General features: G+C 37.8%; 1 protein-coding gene across 1 annotated transcript in view; it reads left to right on the top strand.

Moving 5' to 3' along the window:
- The window catches only part of FIG4 (FIG4 phosphoinositide 5-phosphatase), a 142,029-nt gene extending 119,668 nt beyond the window's left edge, over nt 1-22,361 (top strand). The window contains exon 24 of the mRNA XM_053460039.1: nt 22,171-22,361. Within this exon, the coding sequence (XP_053316014.1) occupies nt 22,171-22,348 (178 nt within the window). The 3' untranslated portion in view covers nt 22,349-22,361. The remainder of the gene's footprint in view (nt 1-22,170) is intronic.
- Nucleotides 22,362-26,799: the final 4,438 nt, after the last annotated feature.

The following is a 26,799-nucleotide window of genomic DNA, read 5'->3' as shown; positions in this document are numbered from 1 at the left end:
ATTTAAATGGCTGAGTGGAGGTTTGGGCATTTCACATTGGGGACATTATCACTGACATCTCCTTCATGCTGTAGTGACTCAGGGGTCTCCTGCCATAATACTATAAGTATCCTGCAATCCTGCAGCCCCAATCACAGAGCTGTGACGGGGCTGCAAACATCTATCAGCTATCTGTAAGTAGAGTCCTACTGTGGAACCCTTTGATTTCTGTACTGAGGACCCCTACTGGGGATGTCTTCACAAGGGGATCTCTAGAAAGTGTGTATTGCTCTCTGGTGGATACAAAAAGGACTACTATGAGAGAATAGAGAAGGAAAGCAGGGGAAAAGAGAGAGAGGGAGACAGAGGGAGAGAAAAGAAAAGAGAAGAGGGAGTGAAATATGGGGAGAAAAAAGACAGAGTTAAGGTAGAAGAAAGGGAAAGAAATAAGAAAGCTGTAGAGCAAGAAACAAAAGGGAGAAAGAGAAGTGGGTGAGGGAGGAGGGAGAAAGAGAATAAGGAGTGGTAGAGAGAGTAAAAGGAAAGGGAGAGACATAAGATGGAGAGATAGAAGAAAAAAAGGTAGAGAGAGGACTAGAGAAAAAGAAAAAAGGAAGATTAAAAATTCACATCGTTTTACTATTAAATAAATATACTTTTTCAGAGATTAACCGCAATGTTAACTTTGTTGAACCCTGGACACGGATTTTAGATTTATTCTAAGTAATAACCAGTTGAAACATAATATTGAATGATGAATACAGGAATATTTTTCAAAGGTTATAATAACAGACTGAAAACTAAAAGCATATTCTTGTTTGCATAGATTAGCTGTTACATAAACAAATTTCTGTGGGGAAATGGAACTTTGTAATAGAAGAGACAGGCTTACCATATTATATGGTATAACAATTTTCAAATGGCTTTTCAATGCCAAGTTTAAAATAGGAAATGCAAGGACATTTAAGAGATTATAATGAGAGTTGTAAGTACCTCATGGTACCACTGGAGGAAAAGAGTAGCAGCATACACTTAAGATATTGGATTGTGGAATTAACAAATTAGATGGTGTTAATTACGGTTAGTAATGCTTCCACTTGTTGGATACTGGAAGTGGTATTTAAGTATGTATTGTATGTTACAGTATGCCTTGTGTATATGACATTTGTGAACTTAGACTTTTGGATACATGCTTTTAGAAATATGGAAGTTATGTGAATCACACGTTAGTGTATTTCTCAAAATGTAGGTCTGTTTTGAATATTCACAATATCTTTAGAACACATTAGTATAAATCTCTAATATATTCTTCTTGTAGTAAAAAATTGTGATTTTTTTTTTGTGACCCCATCTACCATTATTAGTAGTCTTGGGCGGTATAAGTTACTCAGTATTATGAAGTGTAAAGGGAACAGCTATTGGGTTAGTAAAACCTCTGAAAGATAAGAGGGCTGTCGTGTAAGACGCTGTGGTTAAAATGGTTTAATTGACATGTAAAGAGGATAAAGATCTATTGAATAAGTTAGAAGCTAAAAGAGAGCAGAAAGTCAATTGGGCTCTTGAGTGATCCATTTTCAAGTTACTTATGACGTGCATATATGACGCGTATACATGCAGAATGAGCGGTCTCTATACATAGACTGTTGCTCGCTTGTACAATGTCATGGCTTAATAAAACACATATTTGTGTATTGATCACTAAGACACTCTGGCAATACCATGTCTTCCTCTAGTTCTCTTTTTCCTCTTATCCTCGTATCTTAAACAATGGTTGTCATGTTGATCCAATTGAATTTGTATTCTTTAATGAATCTCGTGCTTTAGTATTGAAGAATAATACCAAACATAAAGTAAATTAAGCCGTAAACTATATTAAAACTGTAACGAAATAAACATAACACTATAAATAACATATATATATATATATATATAATTCTCTTAAAATATCTCTTATATCAAGCATCTCTCTTTCCCTGCGATATTCTGGCCTCTTGGAGTACTTCCGCAAAAGCGCAGCCTTTCCCCTGTTCCTCCAGTCGGGGGAGAGGGTGTGTGCGGAGGCTCTGCCCGTTTGCTGAAGTACTTTGATAACGGAACTGTTGTTAGGGAGAAGCAGATAAGAGAAAGAAGAACATAAAGAGGCAAGAGAAGAAGCCGAGCTGCAGAAAAGAAGACAGGCACACAGAAATGGTCGGTGGAGAAGTGAGACATTGAGAGAGAGTGTGAGAGTGTGAGAGAGGGTCAGAAAGTATGAGAGAGCATGAGTGAGGGTGAGTAACAAGCCCCTAGACTTAGTCTGTGGTGCTGTGAGCCTGAAGTCTGAATAAAAGATGACCTCAATTATAAGACGTGGTTTAATTATTTTTTTTCTGGAAAAAACTTGTCTTATAATTGAACAGTGTATTCAAGGGGTATGACAAAACTACAATTGACAGACTAAGACAGACTGATATATTAGGTAAAGTGGGCACTAGTATGGTGCAAAATGTTATTTGTTCTGTTATATAATAAACAAACAGCAACCAATGGCTCATACCAGCATATAACTGTATTTTAAAACTTTATATAATATATATATTTTTTTTATCGGGCACAAGAGCCACATGTTATGTAAGTAGTACAATATTTTAGCTTTCCTGGAGGGGCTCTAAAAGGCTTTAGCTGCAGCTCTTTTTTGAGCATTCTAGAAATCTAATACCATGGATACATTTTTTTTTATTTTTAATAACTTAGCATTTGAAAAAAAATATATTTGCATACAGTCCTGTGAAAAAGAAAGTACACCTTCTTTGAATTCTATGGTTTTACATATCAGGACATAATAACAATCATCTGTTCCTTAGCAGATCTAAAAATTAGGTGAAAACTGTGTCATGATTTATTCAACAAAAAAAGAACCACCTTTAGCAGCAATAATTTGAAGTAATTGTTTTCTGTATGACTTTGCCAGTCTCTCACTTCATTGTGGAATAACTTTGGTCCACTCTTCTTTACAACATTGCTTCAGTTCATTGAGGTTTCAAAGCCATTTAGTTATGCACAGCTCTCTTAAGGTCCAGCCACAGCATTTCGATTGGGTTGAGGTCTGGACTTTGACTGGGCTATTGCAACACCTTGATTTTTTTCTTTTTCAGCCATTTTGTTGTAAAGTTGCTGGTGTGCTTGGGATTATTGTCCTGACAAATGGCCTCACATTTTACTCCAGAATACTTTGGTATACAGCGACTCAATGTCGGGAGCGGCTGATCATCAAAACTCTGCGATGTCCGATGATGATAGCCAGAAGTCAGGAACGGAGAGAGCAGTCTAGTCGATAATCGATAGCCAAGGGTCAGGATCGGAGAGATCAGTGTAATCAATAATCATTAGCCAAGGGTCAGATCGGAGAGAGCAGCATAATAAATAATCATTAGCCAAGGGTCAGTAACAGGAATCAAACAATAGGAAACGCAATATAGAGCTATGTTTGGCACAATAACTGAGCACTGAGTGACACTCAGTGCTGGTTTGAAATCCACTGCCAGGGGTCGCCCCGCACCATGTGCGTGGCTTCATCGACGCGTGTTCCCCGTCTTCTCTATTCAGGGATGAAAAAAGAGAGGTGGGGGCATGTGCTCCTAGACACTGCCGCGAGGACAGCCGACGGAGCAGGAGCGGGTATGGTGGTGACGGCAGCGGCGTGGGAACTGGTACCCACGGTCTGCGGGTACTCGGGGTCTCGGTTGCGGACCCTGACACTCAATGACTGCAAGGTTCCCAGGTCGTGTGGCTGAAAAACAAGCTTGACTCATCATCACCACTCCCCCACCATGCTTTACAGTAAGTATGAGGTGTTTGTGCTGATATGCTGTGTTTGGTTTTCGCCAAACGTGGCACTGTGCATTATGGCCAAACATCTCTTATTTGGTCTCGTCTGTCCAAAGGTCATTGTTCCAAAAGTCTTATGGGTTGATCAGATGCAACTTTGCAAACTTTAGCTGTGATCCATGTTCTTTTTAGAGAGAGGATGCTTTCTCCTGGCAACCCTTCCTAACAAACCTAGTTCAGTTTTTTCTACTTGTACTGTCCTGAACCTTTAACATGCTAACATTTAACACCCTAAATGAGGCCCGTAGAGTCTGAGATGTTATTGCACAGTCTGACCATGAGATGAATTTGCTGTAATGTGCACTCCTGGGAAGAGTTTTAAGGCCAAATCCAAAAAATGTAAAGTCCATCATTCTAAAGTGAAGATTATTAAAAAGTGGAAAACATTCAAGACAGTTGTCAGTCTTCCCACGAATGGTCATTGCTGTCTTTCCTCCTTGGCATTGGGTTAAAACACACCTGAATGCTCCAGACCAGCAAAGTGCTAAATCCTTAGCTTTTGTAGAGGTGGCTACACTTGCTAATGATCAATTAATCAAGGATAATTGATTAGCAGCACCTGTAGGCTACTTAATTGCTATGGAAGCAGTAAGTGTGTACTTATTTTTTCACACATGGCTTCTCCATTTTGGTTTTATTTTTGTTGAATAAGTCATGACACACTGTAATATTCATCTGTGTTGTTGTTCATCTGGGGTTGTATTTACATAATCTTTAGACCTGCTAAGAAACAGATGATTGTTATTATGTCCTGATAAAAGGGTATACTTTCTTTTTCACATGACTTCATGTCCTGTTGCGTCAACAGACAACCAGTTAGTAGTCAACAGACACCCAGTCAAAATGCATTATTCTTATTTTCTTTATTTTCTAATACTTAAGGAATTTAATCTGAATTCAAATTTTTGGTCCAGATTTGATTTGAGAGCCACAGGGCCTTGGCTAATCACCAACTCTTCTTTCTAATGAACATAGTACGTTCCTCTTTATGGTTTTTACCAGTAATATAATGCACCGTAAATACACCATGAAGTCTCCCAAAACCAGCCTTTTTCAGGCACCCATTAACACATAGACCATTTTAATTTTACATACACAATATTTTGGAGAGGCATATCCTGTAACTTAAAAAAAAAAAAAGATCCAAACGTGGAACCGTCAGTATAGTTTTGTGTTTTGGTTTAATGAACAAAATCAGTTACACATGATTTATTGTTTTTTTCTTTTACTGTTTCCAAACTTAATAGAATTCCCAACAGAATTTTAAAACCACTTTTTTATTAATACATTTTTAAATATTCATTTCATGGCCAATATTATTATACAACAAATGCAGAAAACACAGATTATATCTCAAGGCCTTAAAGTATAATAGAAATTTCTTAATGCCTTCGAAACTAGAGCTTTAAATATAATACTAGACAATAAAGACAACTAGTTTAGGCTATGGTGAAGAGAGGGGCAAAAGGAAAGATAACTTTTTTAAAGGTGTCCTTGGAGAGGGCTTGACAGTAGGATTTGGTATATATGACAATATATGAGACAAATGCTATAGGGCAGGATCAATAATTACTTGGCAAGGGCTGAGATCACTTACAATGAAAACATTTTAATAACATAGAATGAATGGGTATCAACGTAGAAAAGTGGGGACAGGAAAATATTTTAATCGCTTAGTTTTTAAGCACTAAAATGATATCAAGAAACAGGAGACATGAGTCATAAGAGCAGCTGAGTGGAGATTATTTAGATATTATTATAATCTAAAAATAGATGGTAGGGAAGCCCAAATTAATTAAGTTTCAAGGATACAAAGCATGGCTAGAGAACAGCAGCACGTTAAAGGAACACTCCTGCCATCTTACTCACCTTAATGCGTATGGAGTTGAGCGTTTTCTTTGGACAAACGTTCTACCACAGTGCTAATGTGTCATTCTGAAATAGGTGGTACAGTTATCAAATGCTAAGTTATTGTATTTATTTCCTCAACATTACAGTGTTTTTTGGTTACAAAAAACATTAAAAAAAATGTTGTTGGGTCTTTGATCCCAAAGATTTTGTTGGGTAAAAAAAAAAAAGTGGCATTACTTGTTCTATATATGTTAGCATATGGTGGTATATCTTATTATGTTGTCATAAGATGCAATGTTTCTTTCCATTTGACTTTGAAAGGCGGTTTAGAAAGTCCCAGCACACCAGTAGGTTTTCCAGCCAAGAGCTCTTCAATAGCACATTGACAAAATGTTCTAAGCACATACTGTAAATTGTCTGGTGCTGAGGTTTAGAACCGCTGGTTCAAACAATGATGTTGACTCTACTGTCTCATGACTTATAAACCTTCTCATTCAAGTTTACAGCTCTTTCAGACAGGTTGGTGCAGCAAAAGTGGATTAGTATTTAAAAAAAAAAATCTACGTTTTGCCATGTGGTAAATTCTTAACTTCTCTCTGATTCTTTAGTTGCTAATTGATGTTGATTGGTTCAGTGAGCCTGTGTAAAAAGTGAGAACAGAGAGAACTTCAGCAAATTGATCAATAGTGTTTGTGCCACTCTGAACCACTAATCTTAGCTTCTAAGCTTCAACTAAATATCTTCAAAATAATAACACTTGGTGCCAAACAAAAATCATGAGCTATAGGTAGTTTTTATTAATTAATTAATGCAGAAAGCTATGTTTTTGACCATTAAAATGGCATCTGTCAGTTTATCAATTTCCCTGCCCCATAGAGCTTGCAATTTAACTAGTAGTCATTTATTCTGCGCAGTATGCCTGTTTGGCATGCTGAACTTGCTTATAAAGGCAAAATAGGGTAAAGCTTGTAAAATGAATGTACACATGATGGTTGAACTGGCAATATTTGCTAGTAGAGTCAAGGGAATAATTTAATTATGAATGTGATTAATATTGAACTCACAATAGGGACTGCACTTGTACTAAGTTCAGTGAAATCAATATTGTTTTTTAAACTTTTAAATGTATTAAATTAAAAATTGAATAGATCCACACCTACAGATGAAAGGAGGACAGAGCAGCTGAGTTCATGCCTTATAACATCTATTACACCTAATAACATTGTTAATTTATTTATGTATTTATTTTTTGCTTTTAAGTCTGTAGCCCCATAAGTTACTTGTTTGAAAAGTGGTATCCTGGTTAATAGCGGGGTAGGTTCAGGTCCAGTCTAGCTTAATCATTCCAAACATACTCCATACATTTCTTTTTTTATAGTTTAAATAAATCTAGAGTGGGAGTACACTTGGGGGCAACCTGTGACCCATAACCAGGAGCAGATCTCCTTATCAGACTCCCTGACATGTCTCTGCTCCATATTGTATATAGGCTGGTTACAACACAACCATTCTTTGGAGCAGAGGCATGGGGTGACTTGGGTGCCGCCCTGGGTCAGGCTTATGGCAGTACAGCAGTACCCAGCCAAGATATGTCTCTGGGCAGAGAGAACTTGTCAGTTCCCTCATTAGACACCTGTTGCAGTCAGTAGGAGTATAAGCGACCAGGAACCAGATGGACACAAAACATAAAGTGCAAAATACCTTTATTGTAATAACCAAGCAAACAAAGCCAAATTATGATCCAGGAACCAAGACAAGGGCAAGGAGGAAGTGAACCCCTGCTGCTTAAGTAGCCTGAAGGGGTTAGCTGTGGGCTGAATAATGGGCTGGAGAGTAGCCATGGTAACTTTGGCAGGCTGTTAATTAGCCTTCAGCCTTCAGTACGGTATGTAGCTACAGTAAAATCTTGGGTGTAAAACGTAAGATTTACGACTTTTTTTTAATCATCATTGACTAAATGATATGTACATCATTTCCCTATATTGTAAAAAAAAAAAAAGGTGGGGGTACAATAATTGGAGTAATTTAATTTATATACCATTTTCTAATAGCAAATCTCACAACTGGTAATCGCAGATGACTTGATGTGGACGGCAGCCCTGTTTGGGTGACATAGCGGTTCACATACCCAGCAAGTGATCTTTGTTCATCTTTACATGCCATTGTGGTATGGAAAGTGGCATCTACATGAGTGGTGAACTTTGGGTTGTATAAAGGGGTTTATCTTTAATGTGATTCTGTTTTGAAATGGTGTAATTATCATAGAAATCAATGGAATGCTTGTGTTAGCAGAAATATTGAATTTGTTGCTATGGTAATATGACCACTTCTCCAATTTTGTCACAAAATCACTTTTTGATAACTAAACCCCTAATGTGTTTGCTGAATCTGCATTCCAATATTTGATAACATATTTTGAATACACTGATACCAATACACTTACACGTTGTGTGTTTTCTGTTACAACTAGCTGGTTTTGGTAACTTCTGAAGATCCTAAACCCTTACTTTTCCCCCATGTTTTAACACCTACCACTTATCACACTTATAAAGGTCTACAAGGTACATTTCGCTGGATAAAAACCAAGTTGCTTAGCAGCCGCAGCACAAACCTGATCAATAAAGCTCCTAATAAACTAGAATATTTGAGAAGGGCTAATCAGCAATAAAAGGTTGTGTGAGTTTAAATACATCAAGTCGTCATGGGACATGCGTGAAGGTTATTTTGAACTTTCCCTAGTAATGAAGACCTTGTTAGAAGAACTAATGATGTATAGGCGTATGATATTTCAAGATTGCACACATGTGAAAAAAAAGGTTAAGTTCTATTAATTAATGATGATTCCTACATAGATGCATCTCAGCATAAAACTAGAACAGTGTGAAATGAAGTATAAGGAATCTTAGGCTCTTTAGGAAATTTCTGATTTCAAATGGGATCAGTCTGTTTTCAGTGTAATCATATAGGGTAAATATTCTTAATACTATAGCAAGGAATTTATCTAGGATTGTTTAAAAAGCATCAGCTGTAGTCTAGTCTAATAAATAAACAAACTATATTATTATTGTAAATTAGAATGCAAACATCATATTCATTAGCAGCATACAATATACTGTACAATATACCATTAATTATTGCCAGTTCAGAAGAAAAGGTACACAGGTTACCCAGAAACCTGTGCCCCAGGTGCCCCAGAAAAAGCACCCAGCATTACATGACCCCGCACTAATAGCGGCAGCTTGCACAGGGAGTGGGAGCTGCAGTGAAAATAGAGCATCACATTTAAAATATATATATAAAAAATACAAAAAATAAAATAAAATAAATAAATAAATTAAAAACATAATAATAATAAAAAAAGAAAGAAAAAATTACATCCCATTGCCCTAACACAACATCTACCCAGTATAACCCTCCTGCCCCCGTTCAAAACCCCCAAACCCATTAAGCCATAAGCATAAAAATTCTACGAATAATGTACACCTTATAGTATGTTCCCTATAAGTGCTGGAAAAGTATAGAAAATCTATATAAATAAGGTATTTCTGAAATCAGGACACCTGAATTGATAAACTTGGAGCGGATTTTCCGTCACTTTACCTAATTTTCTGAGGATTCAGAGTGAAAATTTATAAAAAAAATTAGGTGTTTTTTCCTATTTTTAGCTAGTTTTTACTAAATTTCTCATCCTAAATGTTCTGCTAATCACCTATCAAAAGAAAGCTCTATCTCTCCTTGAAAAAACAATATATAGTTTACATGGGTTTTCACAGGAAAAGAGAATAATCGCTGAACCGACATACCGCAAAAATGGCAAAATTGCTCTGGGACTTGAGGTACCAAAAAAAATTGAAGGGGTTAAAAAAAGACTCATCAAGTATGGTTTGTTTGGAAGGGTTGCCAGGAGAAAGCCTCTTCTCTCTAAAAAGAACATGGCAGCACGGCTTAGGTTTGCAAAGTTGCATCTAAACAAGTCACAAAACTATTGGAAAAATGTCCTTTGGACAGATGAGACCAAAGTGGAGATGTTTGGACAGTGCACAGCATCGCGTTTGGCAAAACCAAAACAGCCCCACCTTTTGAAGTTTCACCTCTTACAGTTGTAGTTGTTCTTGGAATACACAATAAAGGAGCACATCCATATCTTAAAGTTAGAGCAGCTATTATATTATTGATTATTCTGTCCTACTGAGGGGATTCAGTTGGCAGCATTGATTATATCTGCGTTTGGGGTATTTCTATTCAGACTAATATAGCCATTCAGTTATCTAGTTTGGCTGTGACGCCTAGTACACATAAGTTACTGAGTCTGTTCAGGTATTGCCAACATATAATCAGTAGAACGTTTGGTGGGAATGTTCAGAAATAGACAGTGTTGGCGGTATATTTTCATTGAACATAAAAATAAGTAAATAATGCTGTGTGCTAATCTTCTGGCACCAGTTGCGCAACAGTAGTAAATAGGACATCATTTTGACTTAGTTTGAAGCAGAATACTAAAATATAATCTATGTCAGTAGGTCTCATATGTGTTTTTTTTGTTCGGAGGCCACTTTTGAGAATGGGAAACCAAAACCCAGTGTTATCTGAAATAAAAAAGACAAAAATGTTTACAGTTCTACATGAGAATAGTATATTAAAAACATTCTCTTTGTTATTCTAAGGTTCTTGTTGATTATTCAGATTTTTCAAGATTTCAGATGTCCAGTAAGGAACACTGGGGGCTTATGTATAAACAGGATTATGATGCAAAATGTAAAAAGTGGTTTTATAACCCCAGTCAACCAATGAGATGTGTCTGTTGATTGGAATATTCCATTGGTTCCTATGGTGATAAAACCACTTTTCAAATTTTATACATAACACTTACGAAGTGCTTGCATCATGAGCCAATCTTTGTGTGGTATGAAAAAAAGCTAGTTTTCTGTGTCCATATACACCAAAGGAAAGTACCCAGCTATCCACTGAAGAATAGTTACAACTTGTTTGTAACTTTCAAACCATTGAATCCCTTGAAACCTAATAACATAACTGTAGGAAAACTGAGAGCTTCTGGTAGATTTGCCAGAAGTTAAATAACAACGTGTGACACCATGTTATATCATCAGAAACCAGGACTGTGTGTGCTCACATATACAGTATCAATTTGTTCCACTTTTGTTATTTTTCCTGCTACATACATATGGGTTTGTAGCAAACTATTGGATAACAACTGCCATATCAACTTGTTTGTTCTTGGCTATAGTCAAAGGTCTGTGGAAGTGAATGTCCAGTAACAGTCTAAGGTCTATATTTCACTACCCCCTAAAAAATGTTGGCTTTTGGGCAACTTCTAAAGAATGATACTCATAGTAGATCCTTCACACAGTGTTATTTGGTAAAGATAACATCTCACTCAAAATGCAGGATGTCTTTTGCTTGGAATAAAATACTCAATAGATTCATCATTTATGAGTGGCAGCGCTCCAGCTCAGTAGGCGTTCTAAAGACAACATTATCAACAGAAATAAGTTTGGCAGTGTGGTGATTCTCACACGTGGGTGTTTTTTGGGCTTTTGTCAAGCAAACCAATTTAATATGACCCTTTTTTCCACTCATCCACTGTTCATTAGGAAAAATGATTCTCAAATAAAAAAAAAATGTCATCTCAAAGGAAGCAAGTAGTGTCCATTTGAATATGCTAATCATCCTTCACAGGTAAAATTAACACCCTACACTCATAACTTACATTCTTACACTCAGAATTGGACATCACTTTTGAAAGGTTTAGTGTAGCTTGTTGACAAAATGTCAGCCTTGTTGGATTTTGGAAAGTAAAAAAGGTTTAAGACACTAAATGGCAGCCTTCTGTAGAAAATTATTTGGACTGCAGTAATGTTACTCCTGCTAAAATTGTTTTCCTTTCTTTTTTTTATGGTGTAAACATCAATTCAATTTAAAACAAATCTTTTAGTTTCCTTTCTGCACATTAAATATACCAATGCAATCATATTCACAGATTAAAGTAAGCAATACATGTATATATGAGAAATCTAATGTGTATGCCAAGGCGTAGCCATCTTACCTCCGTAAATGAAAGGCTGTACCCTGGCAATCTAAAGGTGGGGAGCAGCCAATCTGTGTAACTTCCACCGGCACAGACCTGCAAAGGCGTACTAAGGCAGAACATGGAAGATTGCAATATTATTTTGGTAATCTACTCATATAAAACTCTAACATAATAAGCTCTCAAATACATTAGAAGATGGAGGTATTAATTGTCTCTTAACTCCTTCTCGCCGCTGTGAACATAGTCATTTCTAGGGAATGGCTAAGAATTGTATAGCTCTAAGGAATTTGGGAAAGTCCCCAATCTCTGAGATCAGGGATATGAGAGCAAACCGGTGGAAATGCAAGTCGGCAGTGTTTGTCTAACGGGTGTGTTATAGTGTTTTTAGGACCATTTTTGCAGAGCTGCAGAATATAATGGCACTATATATAAAACAATAAATAATAATAATAAAAATAATAAAGACGAGCTGTGTCAATGCCAGTATGGGTCCAAGCTATGGGTCCATGGGTCAAACAATGCCAGTATTCATGATTGTAATGTTGACAGGCAGATTGTAATGTTGACAGGCAGATTGTAATGTTGATTGTATAAAATAAATCTGAACAAGTTGGCACAACTCTTTAATTACATTTGTTTCTAGGAAATCATTAGAAAAATGATTAACAAGGAAACTAAACATTAATTACCTACATATTGGTGGTTATTCTGGAGCAAAGTGGTAAAAAGTGATGCAGTCGTTACTGGCAGGACCATTCCATTGGTTGCCTTGGTGATAACACCATTTTACCATTTGTACTATTTAAATGCTTAAGCATAACTGCCTTTATAGCAATACCTTGTAATAAAATGTGTCTTCTTACATCACACAGTGCTGTAAGATGTAGGTTTTGCCAGGGTTTACACTTAGGCCTTTTTGTGTAGCTTTGAAAATAGTGCATGTGTAACTCTGTAATATTATAAAAGGCATGTCACAGTGGGAAAAACATTGGTCATACTGAGTGGGGCTTAAAGCCACTGTGCATTCATAGTGCTTTTCTGCATTGTGGTTGTGGGCTCTTCCATTCACTGCTTCCATTCGCACAGGCTGCGGAAAGACACACAAAGTTGTGGTTGCATACATGCATTGCGTAAATGTTTGCCTTGAATTAGGGGCTGTAGGTATCTGTATTGAATGCATGTGTGAGCAGCTCGAGTAGATGTTTGCCTGTTGTGTCATATAATTCTTGTGAGGAGTTTGTTATCGGCAGTAGTGAAATGTAGCTGCTGGCCAATCTATCATCATAGCATGTGAGCTAGATGGAATGTTTTTTCTTTTTTTTTTTTTACATCAATATAATACATTTTGTTGAAAACTTAGTGTTAAGTTTTCCTAGCTTTTTAGATTTTCATATTAGTACATATACACAACATGTTTTAAAACATATGCAGTCTCTCTAGTGTTGTATCATAGAAACATTTTGTTCTTATTTTTAAGTTCTTATGATATATTTAGACTTGTTTTTTATAAGCGGTATGTAATTTCTGCATATACATGCCTTTACAAATATAAGTTATACACAAGCCTTTGATTTTGTTTATTTTTATTAACTAAAAACAAAAACATGGAGAACTTCATATTTTTCATTTTCTGAATAGCTTAATCATTTGTGCTTATTTTTAAACTTTCTTTGAATTGAGCTGGAAATAATGAGTTTCTTGGTAACAATGAATATGGGATCTGCCATGGTAATTGCTGAGGCTGATAACCATATGACTCACTCTTTTCATGGTCCACAGTAGGGAATGACTATTGGAGCAGTTTGTGAAGAGGGCTTTTCTGAAAACGGCTTTTCTATAAAAACTTTAAATTATTGGGTTAAGAGCCGGGACTTCCTAAGAATTTAGGAATTAAGTCTATCAAATCTTTAAAGTTTTACCAAAACTTTTAACATTTTAAATGGCCAATAAGGAACATTTTCAATTTAGGGACTGCAACGTATAAAGACCTTTTAGTGACCTATTTATATAACTAGGTTTGACATTTAGAGGGATTTTTCTTACACAATTTTTGCTCATACCAAAAAAGGGTACTAGAAAAGAGGAACACCAGAAGAGAAATTTAGAAAATTTAGATATTTAACTATAATAATGAATTGCATGTACCTTGTTGTCATTATTTCATTTATGCGGCAACAGCAGATTCTGTAGCACTGTTAAAATCAGTGGAGTAGTTTAAAATCACACACAACAACCTGGTACAAGTAGAAGAGGGCCCTGGTCTTGCAAGCTAACAATGTAGTTGGTGGTTGAGGAAGAAGTGAAACAGCAGGAGAGAACTGCTTGGATGGGGATGAGTTGATCGGATCCGGATGATCTCTAGGTCTCTAGTCAGTAATGCTCCACAAAGGTGTGCACACTGTTCCATACTGCTGCTCTGAAAATCTGGTCCATAGGCACCCCAGCTGTAGGTGCCTCTTCTTTTCTGGTCTGAGGGAACCGTAATAAAAACCTGCTTTCGAACAAAACCGTGAATTAAAGCTTAAAGAGCGTTTTGTCTGAAAGGACCTGAAGTAATTCTTGAGACCAAAAAATAATCAAGGGGGGTGCTGGGAAGCTCCAGACTGTACCCTGTGGAGATGATCCCCAGTGTCCAATTGTCTGAAGTGATTTGAGTCCATTACTGTAGAAAGTTTTTCAGCCTGCCTCATACCGGTGTGCCTCTGGTCTCATGCTTTTCTGCAAGATGCATTCTCGTGCTTCTGGGGAGCAGATTTGCCTCTCCCTCGAAGGTGGTGAGGTGGGAGGATGGGAGGACTTCAGAAACTTCAGTAAGGGTGACTGGACTGAAGCAGGTGATCGTGACTTGTGGTGAGGAGGGAGGTCAATGTACCATATGATTAACGCCACGGGGAGGATGTTATCTCTGATGGTGTTCATTTTGGTTATAAAGTTGGTGGCAAGCCCTTGGGTGGAGAAGTTGGAGGGCAAGCGAGGGGCTGTGGGACAGAGAAGGTTGTCAAAGATGGAAAATAGACTTTTAGGGTTATAGGAAAGAGAGGAGATTAATGAGGTATAATAGGTTTGCCGAGATGAAGGGCCGATGTATATGAGTGGAGGGTGAGTTTGTAATGAGCAAAGTCTTCAGGTCAACAAGACTGAGCACTTGTGGAGGAGACTGGTCTGTGTGGAATGCCATGGCTGAGGTGGACAGTGTGTAGGGGATGGCGCACAGTTACAGGAGCAACCATATCTAGGACTGAGGCTAGTGTATGGTTATACTGAGGAGGTGCTGTTTCCAAGTGAGGCCTAAGATTTTATAGGGCTACCTCAAAAGTGGTCAGATAAGGTGATTGCATATAAGATGCAGATGCTTTACACCATTTCTTAAACATTGCAATTAAGCTAGACTAGAGGGCACCTTTGAAATCAACAAGGAATTGAGACAGGCAGGATAGAGACATACCAGGTGAAAACAAGGGGTTACAGCAGCAGGTGAGGGATTCAGGGGTGGATCAGGTGCAATGTGATGATCATACCAGGTGGCATTAAGGGGTTACACAGGGGATTAGAGCTCGTAGGAACCTGGACGTTGTAACAGGCTCAATAGCAGGTAATTCTAACTGTGTTAGAAGTATAGCAGACAGACTGGGACTGGTTTTGGGTGGGAACTTCTTCTATGTAAAATAACTAAACTTATATTAATAATTACACATGAATCAGTACTGGGGAGCTTGAAATCCATGGGAATATATATATATATATATATATATATATATTCAGTAAGTCTAAATTTCTGTATGATGTACTACTTGTTATGTCCTGTTTTCCCATTGTGCAGCCTTGCAATATACAATGGAGCTATAAAAATAAATTAATAACACAAAACAAATAGATATCAGTTTTTGAAGTTATTTATCTCTTCAAATATATCCACTATCCTGTGGTATTATTGATGAGTTTCAAAACATGCACCAGTACTATTGATATATATACACTCTCACCCATGTACCATTTGCTGAGGCACGGAATTATGGCTATTTAAGAAGATTTTTACTGGCAGTAAAAGGCAGAAATTACATGCTTAATCATAAATGTCTTTCTTAAAATGTCCAGAACTGTAGTTTTCTTTGGTACAAAACAGAGGTTTGAATAAGACATGGGAATACATCAAGCAGGATAACAATGTTTTAGCCCTCATGTCATCAACTGAAGTTTAAATGGAGATAAATATTGACAGTGGTAGTTTTCTGAAAAGGTCACGCTGTATTCAACATTGTTAAAAATTGGCTAGATAAGTAAGCAGTGATGTAGCTATGAGTTTGCCATCTTATAAAATCCCAAAATGGCCTCAAATTTATTTTAATGAATGTGGCACCTTAATGCGTCCTCCGTTCCCTGCTCTTCAGCCTCCAATGTGTATCCGCCGTCTACTAGACACACGTGCGCATCTTCAGTAACTTTATGTGTTCCCCGACACTGTAGGCGGGGAACACACTTGTGTAGCGTCACGCCCCTGGGCGTGGTGTCTACTAGCGGGCTTTTCAAAAACTGAGCACTGAGACTCAGTTTTTTTGCAGAGTACACGTGCCTTCTTTTGCTATCCCTGTTAACCCTTCGTGTACCTGACCCGGCTATCCTGATTACGTTAACCTCTCTTGTACCAGACCCGGCTATCCTGATTACGTTAACCTCTCGTGTACCGGACCCGGCTATACTGATTACGTTAACCGATTGTGTACCAGACCCGGCTGTCCTGTTTTACGGGGCTGACTCTCACCCACATGCCGGAGTCTACCACTTTCATTGAGCGCTGTTTTACTTGTATGACAGTCGCTGACAGCATGGCTGTCGCCCCAGAAGGATGCCTCTTCTAAAGATGATGCACAAGAAAGCCCGCAGATGGTTTGCTGCAGACTAAGGACATGGATTACTGGAACCATGTCCTGTGGAGACATAGATAAACATTTTCGGTTCAGATGCTGTCAAGCATGTGTGGCAGCAACCAGGTGCGGAGTACAAAGACAAGTGTGTCTTGCCTACAATCAAGCATGGTGGTGGCAGCGTCATAGTCTGGGCCTGCATGAGTGCTGCCGGCACTGGGGAGCTACAGTTCATTGAGGGAACCATGAATGCCAACATTTACTGTAACATACTGAAGCAGAGCATGATCCCCTCCCTTCGGAGACTGGGCCGCAGGGCAGTATTCCAACATGAAAATTACCCCAAACACACCTTCAAGATGACTATTGCCTTGCTAAAGAAGCTGAGGGTAAAGGTGATGGACTGGCCAACCATGTCTCCAGACCTTAACCCTATTGAGCATCTGTGGGGCATCCTCAAACGGAAGTTGGGGGAGCGCAAGGTCTCTAACATCCACCAGCTCCGTGATGTCGTCATGGAGCAGTGGAAGAGGAGTCCAGTGGCAGCCTGTGAAGCTCTGGTGAACTCCATGCCGAAGAGGGTTAAGGCAGTGCTGGAAAATAATGGTGGCCATGCAAAATATTGACACTTTGGGTCCAATTTGGACATTTCCACTTAGGGGTGTACTCACTTTTGTTGCCAAGGTTTAGATATTAATGGCTGTGTGTTGAGTTTTTTTTTTAAGGAACACCAAATTTACATACAGGCTGCACACTCACTACTTTACATTGTAGCCAAGTATCATTTCTTCAGTGTTGTGACATGAAAAGATATAATAAAATATTTACAAAAATGCGAGGGGAGATACTGTGAATAATAAAGAAATAAATAAGTGGAAGTAGTCAAGACTGTGCAGTCATATTCAGATGAAAACAAAAAAATAGTCATAAAAAGTACATAAATAATACAATGTTAATTAATGTGTTTCCTACCACATAAAATCAACACAATTATAATAGTAATAGTGTCCTTACTGTTTATCAAATAATATGTGAAGATATAGAAAAAAATAAATGTATGTTTAGAAGAGAAGAAACAACATTTTGTCTCATTGCTTAAAGTAATTCCTTACTTAACCATTATTTTGAAAATGTAATCATGAATTAAAAAATAATGAAAACAATACATTAAAAGTTAATGTAAAAGAGCTAATGAGCTCATTAATAAAAAATATATAATGCAAAATCATTCATTTTGTAGAACACATAAATCTTCATGAAATATTGGTCAATTTTAAAAAGAAAAGTGAGATCAAACCCAGAATACAAACCTAGGAATTTCCAGTATTTAAATTAAAAAGAACCTATCATGGGTGCTCCTGAGTTGCCTCAACAAAACAAATTATTATATGGGATGTTACCATGTCTTTTGATAATCCCCACTATCTAATATAAATCAGCCATAACATCATGACATCTGAAGATGTGCTATGATATCTGGCACCAAGACGTTAAGTTCTGTAAGTTGCAAGGTGGGGCCTCCATGGATGCATCCTGGTGCTATGTGTTCTCCAGGTAAGTGACGCACCCACCCATCCACGTGATGTAAAAGAAAACGTGATTCATCAAACCAGGCAACCTTCTTCCATTGCTCCGTGATTGCTCAGTTCTTATGCTCACGTGGCCATTGTAGGCACACGACATTGGACAGGGGTCAGCATGGGTACCCTGAATGGTCTGCAGGTATGCAGGCCCATACGCAACAAACTGTGATGCATTGTGTGTTCTGACACCTTTCTATCAGAGCCAGCATTAACATTTTCAGCAATTTAAGCTACAGTAGATCGTCTGGTGGATTTGAACACATGGACCAGCCTTCACCCCCACGTGCATCAATGAGCCTTGGTTGCCAATGGCCCTGTCTCCATTTCACCTTCCATGGGCCACTTTTGATAGGTACTGACCATTGCAGACCTGGAACACCCCACAAGAGCTGCAGGTTTAGAGATGCTCTGACCAAGTTATCTAGCCATCACAATTTGGCCCTTGTAGCTCAGATCCTTAAGCTTGCCCATTTTTTCTGCATCCAACACATCAACTCTGGGGACAAAGTGTTCACCTAATGTTGCCTAATATATCCCACCCCCTGGCATCTAGAGAAAGAAGATCATGATATTTTTATTTAAAACCTAAAAAATCTGTAGTTTTTATTTGGGAGTTTGATTGCATTTGCACTATACTTTGTTTTTTTGTGACTACTTTTTAAATAATTGTTTACTAAGCAACTCATTTTGTTATATATTGCTAAAGTGGGTTTTCTTTAAATTTCTTTTAAGTATAATTTAATGATATTACTATGTGTCACTTTAGAACCAGTCCGGAAACAGTTATTTATTTTTATGACTGTATTGATTGTGGCTGTTACAAAACATATATAAATTAACTTTGTGTAATTAGGTTAAATGTGTGTATTGGTATAAATGAGTATTTTTCTTGAATATATTTAATTACTATATTTTCTTATTTATTCAAATCTGAAGTGGATTATGACTTCATAGTTTGGATTAGTTTAAGTATTTCAGGGTTTTTTTTTTGTTTAGCGTTTTGGCTGTTTAAATTCCGTTCTAACTTCTCTATGTGGATTATCGAGACACTCAGTAATAGGTTAAAAGTAATAATTGTTCTTTGTTTTAAATGCAGTGCAGTGTATTTTTGGCCACTGAGTCTTATATTCTGGTTAACAGAGGACATCACAGCCTACGAGTATGAGCAGTCAGCATGAAATGCATTAAGCAGTCTCTACCTGAGCATGTCTGTCATCTGTATACAAGGAGCCAGCATTTTTCTATGTGTACAATTTTTTTATTGAACTTTTACCCTTTTGGTAAAAAAGAAGGCCATTTAAAATATATGTTTGTGAGCTTACTTCATGGAGACTCACCATCAGTGGATTTCTGTTTGCTGGGATATTTAATTGACTATTTTGGTTACTTAAAACTGTCTGTTTATTCAACTTAAAGATTTTAAATTAATGAATCCTATAAGATTTTGCTTTGTGTGTCATTTTCTGCCACTAGGAGGGAACTTTTTATATTATATTGAAAAGCTGAATGGATTCTGGCAGATGTAATGACAAATCCTTAACATTCACATATGACGTTCACACAGTGTGAAGTGACAGATCCAAGATCCAAGAACAGATTTTGGCTTAGGAGCACATTAGTTCCAACATCCGTAATAATAAAGAACATTCCATTCCATTTTGGGAATGAAACTTTGGAATATCTGATTTTGCATAAAACAATAATACAAAACAAGAGAAGATTACTGAACTAATCAACTCACTTGGCTTACAATATCACCTATTTGCCGAAGTACTCAAATCTTTCCGTGATGTCTCTCCTTTTCTCATGTCCAGTATAACCAACTGCTTGTCTACTCTTTCTTCCTGGATGCCACAACACTACCTGAAACCTAATCTATCTAAACCTGAACTAATAATAGTCCCTCCATTCACGTCAGGCACGTACCTGTCTTTCTCCGCAGGGGGGTGGCGTGGTAGGACGCCGGTCGTCTTCAAGGCTCTGTCCGTGGGCCGCTTCGCCATCCTGTTCTTCGCTTCCCGTGTCCATGTGGGGAGCCGGAGGCAGAGACAACGGGAGGAGGGGTACGTCAGCATGAGGGGCGGCGCTTCTACAAGTGCTGCCTTCTCCTGTAGAATGTATGGGGAAGGGGGGCAGGACAGCTCAGAGTTTAGTTGAAGGGGGTGCACTTACAGTGCCGTCTCTTTCAACAGAGATTAATAGGGAGAAGACGATAGGCGGATTTGCAGATGTGACGTCATACGTCACGTCCCAGATCCCTATAAAACCTCTGAGCACCCCTATCGCAGTGCTCAGATATTCTGTTGCAGTGCGTCCCTAGTTCTGCGCTCCTATCCCTTCTGTGACCCTTTTGACTATTTATCTACCCGACCATGGATTGTGTGACCCTGCCTATTGATTGCTGCCTGAACCTGACCACGGATTGTTCTCTGACCCTGCCTATTGTTTGCTGCCTGAACCTGACTACGGATTGTTCTCTGACCCTGGCTATTGTTTGCTGCCTGAACCTGACCACGGATTGTTCTCTGACCATGCCTATTGATTGCTGCCCGTCTAGAGCTTGGTTTGCCTACGGACTTTCTCTCTAATATTTTGGGACTCTTTTTTCAATACGCCCCTGCATATTGGACTCCTCCCTAGCTTGCACTCCAGGTACCTCGCGGGTACCTGACAATTCATCACGATCTTAGCACCTGAATTCTGTCTCTATTAACAACACAACTATCTCTTCTACTAACTAACCCTCTCACTTATCCCTCCAGCCCCTCATCAGCATACCTGGGAACTTCTGGGCTCCGGCTACCCGGAGCCTTCCCTTGCGGGACACGGCCAGGACTGTCCACTGACATCAGGGGGCGGTCCCGCTGATGTCGGGGGCGTTCCTGCTGATGTTGGAGGTGTTCCCGCTGACGGCAGCAGGAAACACCCTCATTTAAAGGGAAAATGGGCAGGGAGCGGGGCATGTCAAACCTGAGAGTTCCCAGGTATGCTCATCAGGTTCCGATGCTTGCACCTAAGAATTATTTCTCCCATGCGCCCTCTTTAACTAATGTAACTGTTCATTTTAGTCTGTCAGTCCTAGTTCTGTCATAAACGTTGAATTTAATTGTTGTAAAAAGTGCTGCATAAAATGGTTGATGCTGTAAAAATCAACAATAAGAATGATAATCTGTAGTCACTTATGCAATATATCATGTAAATCGTAGTTTTGTCTCTATTGCATATTTAATAATTAAATTCAATAAGGTTGAACGCATTGCAAATGCAGGGTGAGATTCCTGTCCATTCACTCTGCTGAAATACAACTTTCACATGTTTAATCCTAATTAATTGGATTATTCCATTGACACATAAAAGCCTGCACAGGAACTATACCATTTTCTTTCAACAGGCACATGCCGATTTAACATTATACTTTCAGTCTCTTAGATCCTCATATTAGTCTGATGAAAAAAGTACACAAATGCTTCCAGCTATTGTAACAGAAATTACATTTCGGAAAAAGGAGTACCATTAATACAACATATGTATGTTTAAGGCAATGTTATTATTGTACAGGCTAATATAAATTGCTTGAACTGTAATGTCAAACCGGTGAGGAATAAAAGTGTTGAATAGGTTATTTTACATGTATGCATACACACCTGAAAGCACTGAGTACAAACGTGCATAATATGAGTTGTGGAAAATTATATGTTTTTGTACGTCTTAAAAGTAGTTTGTAAAACTATTATAACAATCCACAATGATTTCAGCATAATTAATTTGCTAGCTGCGTACCAAACACCCTTTACTGGTCTTCAACAGCAGTTATAAATAGGTTCGATTAACACATTTAAGTCACTGGGTGCACCTATATTGATTTTGTAGTAGACAAAAACAAAAAGTTTTCTAATGTATAAATGAACAATTAAACCCATTACATCCTCAAATATAATATTTTACATGAAATAGGCTAATTGTTTTGTGTCACCTCCAGGAGCTGCATCTCAGCTTTCTCTGAAGACAACATATATGAAGTTCAGCCTCCCAAGGTGGACAGGAAGTCAATGGAGATATTCAGTGCTCACATCCAAGCTGGAAGAGGTTTTGTGCAGTCTTTGAGGAAAGAAGACATGCTTATGTACAGGGAGTACTTCCGAAACCGATACATGTAAAGAAAGAAAAGAACATGTGAAAGCTATTTGTCAGATGAAATACATTGATAAATAAACATTTATTTTAAATGCTTTTCTTTATTTTTTTATGTAACCAGAATTTCTTACTATTATAGGGAGTTCCAGGTGTCTTGTGTGAAATACAGCACTGTAATTTATTAGACTGAGTCACCAAGATCCACCCCCTCTGCTTCATACGGGTGGCAAGAGAGGGTAGATATAGGTTGTGGCGGGGGGCTAGCCGCCTTGGAGCATAGGTTGTACATACCGCATCACAAGAGCAGGAAGTGAACACAAAAGGGGACCAAGTGACACAAAGCATTGCTCTGTAGGCCTGTAGATATTGAGAGCTTCCTAGGCAAACTCAAAGTTCTCAGGTTTGTATAGGGGCTTCACGCAGTACAAAGATCAGGCCTCATATCCCATGCACTGTTTAACCCTTCAAAACCTTTCTAGTGTTGAAGGAGTTCTGCATCCCTGTCTTCTGCTGCATGCCAGGTAGACCACTTAATGTAAAGGCTAATCTACTGATATCAGTAGATGATGGTATTCAGATCTTTGCAGATGGAGCTAAACCAGAGCTGTTCTCTACCACTTTGCCTCAGTATTTGCTTCAATGATCTTTGCTAAAAGAAATCTTGTTTTCTACCCCTTTAAAAAGTGATATGTGTGTTTGTATAATATAAGAAAGTGCTGTGAAATGAATCGTCATTTTGACCTGTCGTTTTGGCATGAAAAATATTTTGAAGTGGAACGTTAACAGCTGTTGCACAATTAAGGACTTTTATTGGGAACAAGTAATGATGTTTTGGAGTACAACACGTATTACTTGTGTATTCTTTGAAAACAAAAGAAGTAGGATGAATTTATGGTATGCTGACATATTTTATTTGCTTGTCCTGGATAGACTATGAGAAAGAATATAATGTTCCCTGTTGACCAATTAATTAAGCCACATGTTGGTCAGTTACACTTATGATCATTGCACTGTAAACATTAATTTTCTTAGCTCTTAATGCTCATAAAGTCCAGTTATGCATATTAGTCATATGTAGCATCATCTGGACCATCGTTAAAGGGACACTCCAGTCATCATATAGACTTCAATATTCCAATACAGTATTCCAGTAAACCTTGAGGCTGCGCATACCGCTTTGCTTTCCTTCACTGTGTATTTATAAATGTAAAGAGCTTCTTTTCTAATCTTTCTGTATAAACTAAATTCACACATTGAGCTTTAAACTTGTTTATGCCAAGAGGTAAGTAGCTGGTAAAGGAATAGTAATTACCAATGTCTCGGTAAAACATGTAATATACTGTTCTGATTTTGTCTAGCAAATATGAGACTAATAATAGAAAAGTCAGTTGGGTCTAGAAACTTAGTGCTCAGCTGAGCTAAGGATTAAATACAAAGAAAAAATATTGAACATGGACCCTTATTAATCTCTGTCAGAGAGTAGTAAAATTTACATGGGATTATATAATCTGTACCCCCCCCTCCCCGACATCCCCTGCTCAGTGGGATGGGGACTAAAAATACTTCATAGAGTTATGGACCCCATCCTGTTGCTCCTCCTCATCTCCATCCCTTTTTACCAAGTAGAAAGCAAAAAATTGCTCATTTGGGAGTTAAATCCCGGAAATAAATTAACAAAAGAAAATAGGAGAAAAATTATTTTTTTCATTAATTAAAATGTAACTTTTATTTAAATGTGGAAGAGAATGGAAACGGATTCCTATTTTCTGCTACTTGCTTAGTAGCTCTCATAGTTAAAAATACAGACTACGTTTTTACAACAAGTGATACCAACTTCTAAGTGCTGGAACTCTCCACATCTAAGCTCTGAGCTAAAAAAATCATAAAATTGTCTAGACCCTAGTCATTGATGTGAGCAGTACTAGAACGGGGGAGGGGGGAGCCTACTTAAATTCCCATTCCTGTTTAAATTCCCTCACTGTATTATCTCCACCACTTCAGCTGGGAGACTGTTCCATTTATCTACTAATGTCTTGACCTCTTTAAGACATTGTTAGTCCTTTCAAATAAGCTTGCCTTCTGTACTGTGTTAAATCCCCTTAAGTATTTATAGACTTGAGGATTCAGATTTGTACAAACTTGGTTTTTAATGAATATGTTCTATTTCATGCTTTTGTACCAATCTCCAATAAGGAGGAGGGACATAACCAAATTAAAATGAATGGCAAAACTGCCAAAATTTCATTCAGTTTTGTTTATCTGCTTTAAAAGAGTCATCTCTTCCTCTCACACATTTTCTGGGATAGTTGACAGCAATTACAAGATGTTACTTTTTCTTTGGTCAAGCAGGCTTAAACAAGCTATGATTAGCATTTTTGGCAGCATTCACAGAAATTGTGGTCTTGGTCCAAAGTGGGTACACTTAAGCATTCAGAGTCCAATAAATCTAACAAGCGCTGCTTATTAAGTTCTAATATTAAGTATTAGCAAACTGCCCAGGAAACAATGGAGGGCAGGCAGCAAAAGGTTACATACAGCAAAAGAAAAAAAGGCTATAGTTAACCATTGCAATGACAAACCTGGCGACAGTGAAAAAAAATTACCCTAAACCTTATGAGAGAGGTGCAAATATGTGGAAAGGAAAAATAAAAATTCAATGGTTCTGTGGAACTCACATTACTTCTCCTGGGAGGCTGTTCCACATATCAAACACACTCAGTAAAATAAATCTTTCTAACATTAAGTAAAACTTTATTTAATTTAATAAAAGTACAATTCTCATGGATCCTGCTGACCTCAAGCTTCTTCTGCTGGGAGGGTACCCACCACCCCGGGTACCCACCACCCCATCAGTAAAGTAAATCTTCCTTACATTAAGTAAGACTTTATTGCGTTGCGTGAAGCTCAAGTTTCTGCTGGGAGGCCTTACCACATATCCAACATCCTCTCACTACATTACATCTTCTCTACATTAAATAAGACTTTATTACATAAAATAAAATGTACAAATCTCAGTTGTTGTGTGGACCTTAAGCTTCTTCTGCTGGGAACCATGCGTCTACAACCTCCCCTCCAGTAACGTAAATCTTTCTTACATTAAGCATACTTTGTAACATTTTTTTTAAATCTCAGGGATCTTGTGGGCCTCAAGCTTCATCTGCTTTAAGGCTGTTCCACTTGTGTACCACTTCCATTTTTTGACAACAAATTTCATTTCGGAATAACAAGTTTCATCCAAACCAAAAGGACAGGAATTTGAATTAGTTGTCCGAAAACCAATAAACCAAAAAAATTAAACAAAAAAATTGTCCAAAATTATTGTGATCATTTTTGCCCTACAAACTGTGCACAAAAGGTGAGGCCTAGCCAGAGATCTGTAAAGTGGCAGAAGCTCCTTCCCATTCCTGCTACTAGTGCCTCTCGCTGTACAACCCAGCACCCTGCTTGCTTTTTCTGATGCTTTATTGCATTGTTTGCTTACCTTTAAGTCAAGACAAATAATTTCCTCCTCTTCCATTGTTACCGACAGAACAGTGTCCCTAATGGTAAATGCTTCATTTTTAATGTCCCAAGTTACATTTACATTTGTCATCATTAACCTCAGCTGCCACACTCGCAACCTTTCTTCTACTTTAAGTAATTTGCCATTTGACTTGTTTCAGTTCGACTACAGTCTACCCTGTTGCAGATCATTGTATCATCTGCAAAAAGACATGTTGCCATTAAAACCTGTAATATCACAAATACAAATATTAAAAAGTACAGGCCCCTATAGTGATCCATGAAAACCCCCACTAGTAGGAAGTTCTTCCTCTGAATATAAGCCATGAACTAAAACATTTTGCCCCCTGGAACATAACCATTGGCTTTTCTGTAGGGAAAGTATTGAACGCCTTGTTAAGATCTAGAAAGACGATATCAACTGCTCCTGGCTGGTCTATTATCTCAGTTACCCAGTCAAAACAAATAAAATAAATTAAGTTAGTTTAGATCTCCCTGTAGTAAACCCATGCTGCTTCTGATCATGCAATCCATTTACTTCCAGATATTGAAATTGAATAGAACTCCCTTCTGACAATTAACTCCTCACTTACCAGTTTTACACTTGTCAGATTTGCCAACTCTATTGGTTAAACAAGTATAATGGAGCTGGTGTTGTGGATGAATCTATATATATACAAAAACAGTAATAAAAAACTATAAAGAATGTGTAGCATAAACTGTAAACAAAATATTAGCTTGAAATTTGATCCTTAGAAACAATCTGATCCCGCTAAAGACAGCAGAACATTGCATTAAACTTGTTAGTAAGACTAAACAAGGAATCATTGTGGTACTCTGCAGATGAGACAAATATACTAAAGGAGACAATGCTAGCTTTTAGGAACTATAAACAGACTCAAAATGAGGAAGAATGAGCAAAGATAAGCAAAGATGAGCAAAAATAAAGCTTATAGAGGCAAAGCACATTATT

Source organism: Spea bombifrons, chromosome 3 (assembly GCF_027358695.1).
Source record: "Spea bombifrons isolate aSpeBom1 chromosome 3, aSpeBom1.2.pri, whole genome shotgun sequence".
NCBI lineage: Eukaryota > Metazoa > Chordata > Amphibia > Anura > Pelobatidae > Spea > Spea bombifrons.
Note: the sequence above shows the minus strand (reverse complement) of the source record. Positions and strands in the feature narration are given on the sequence as shown.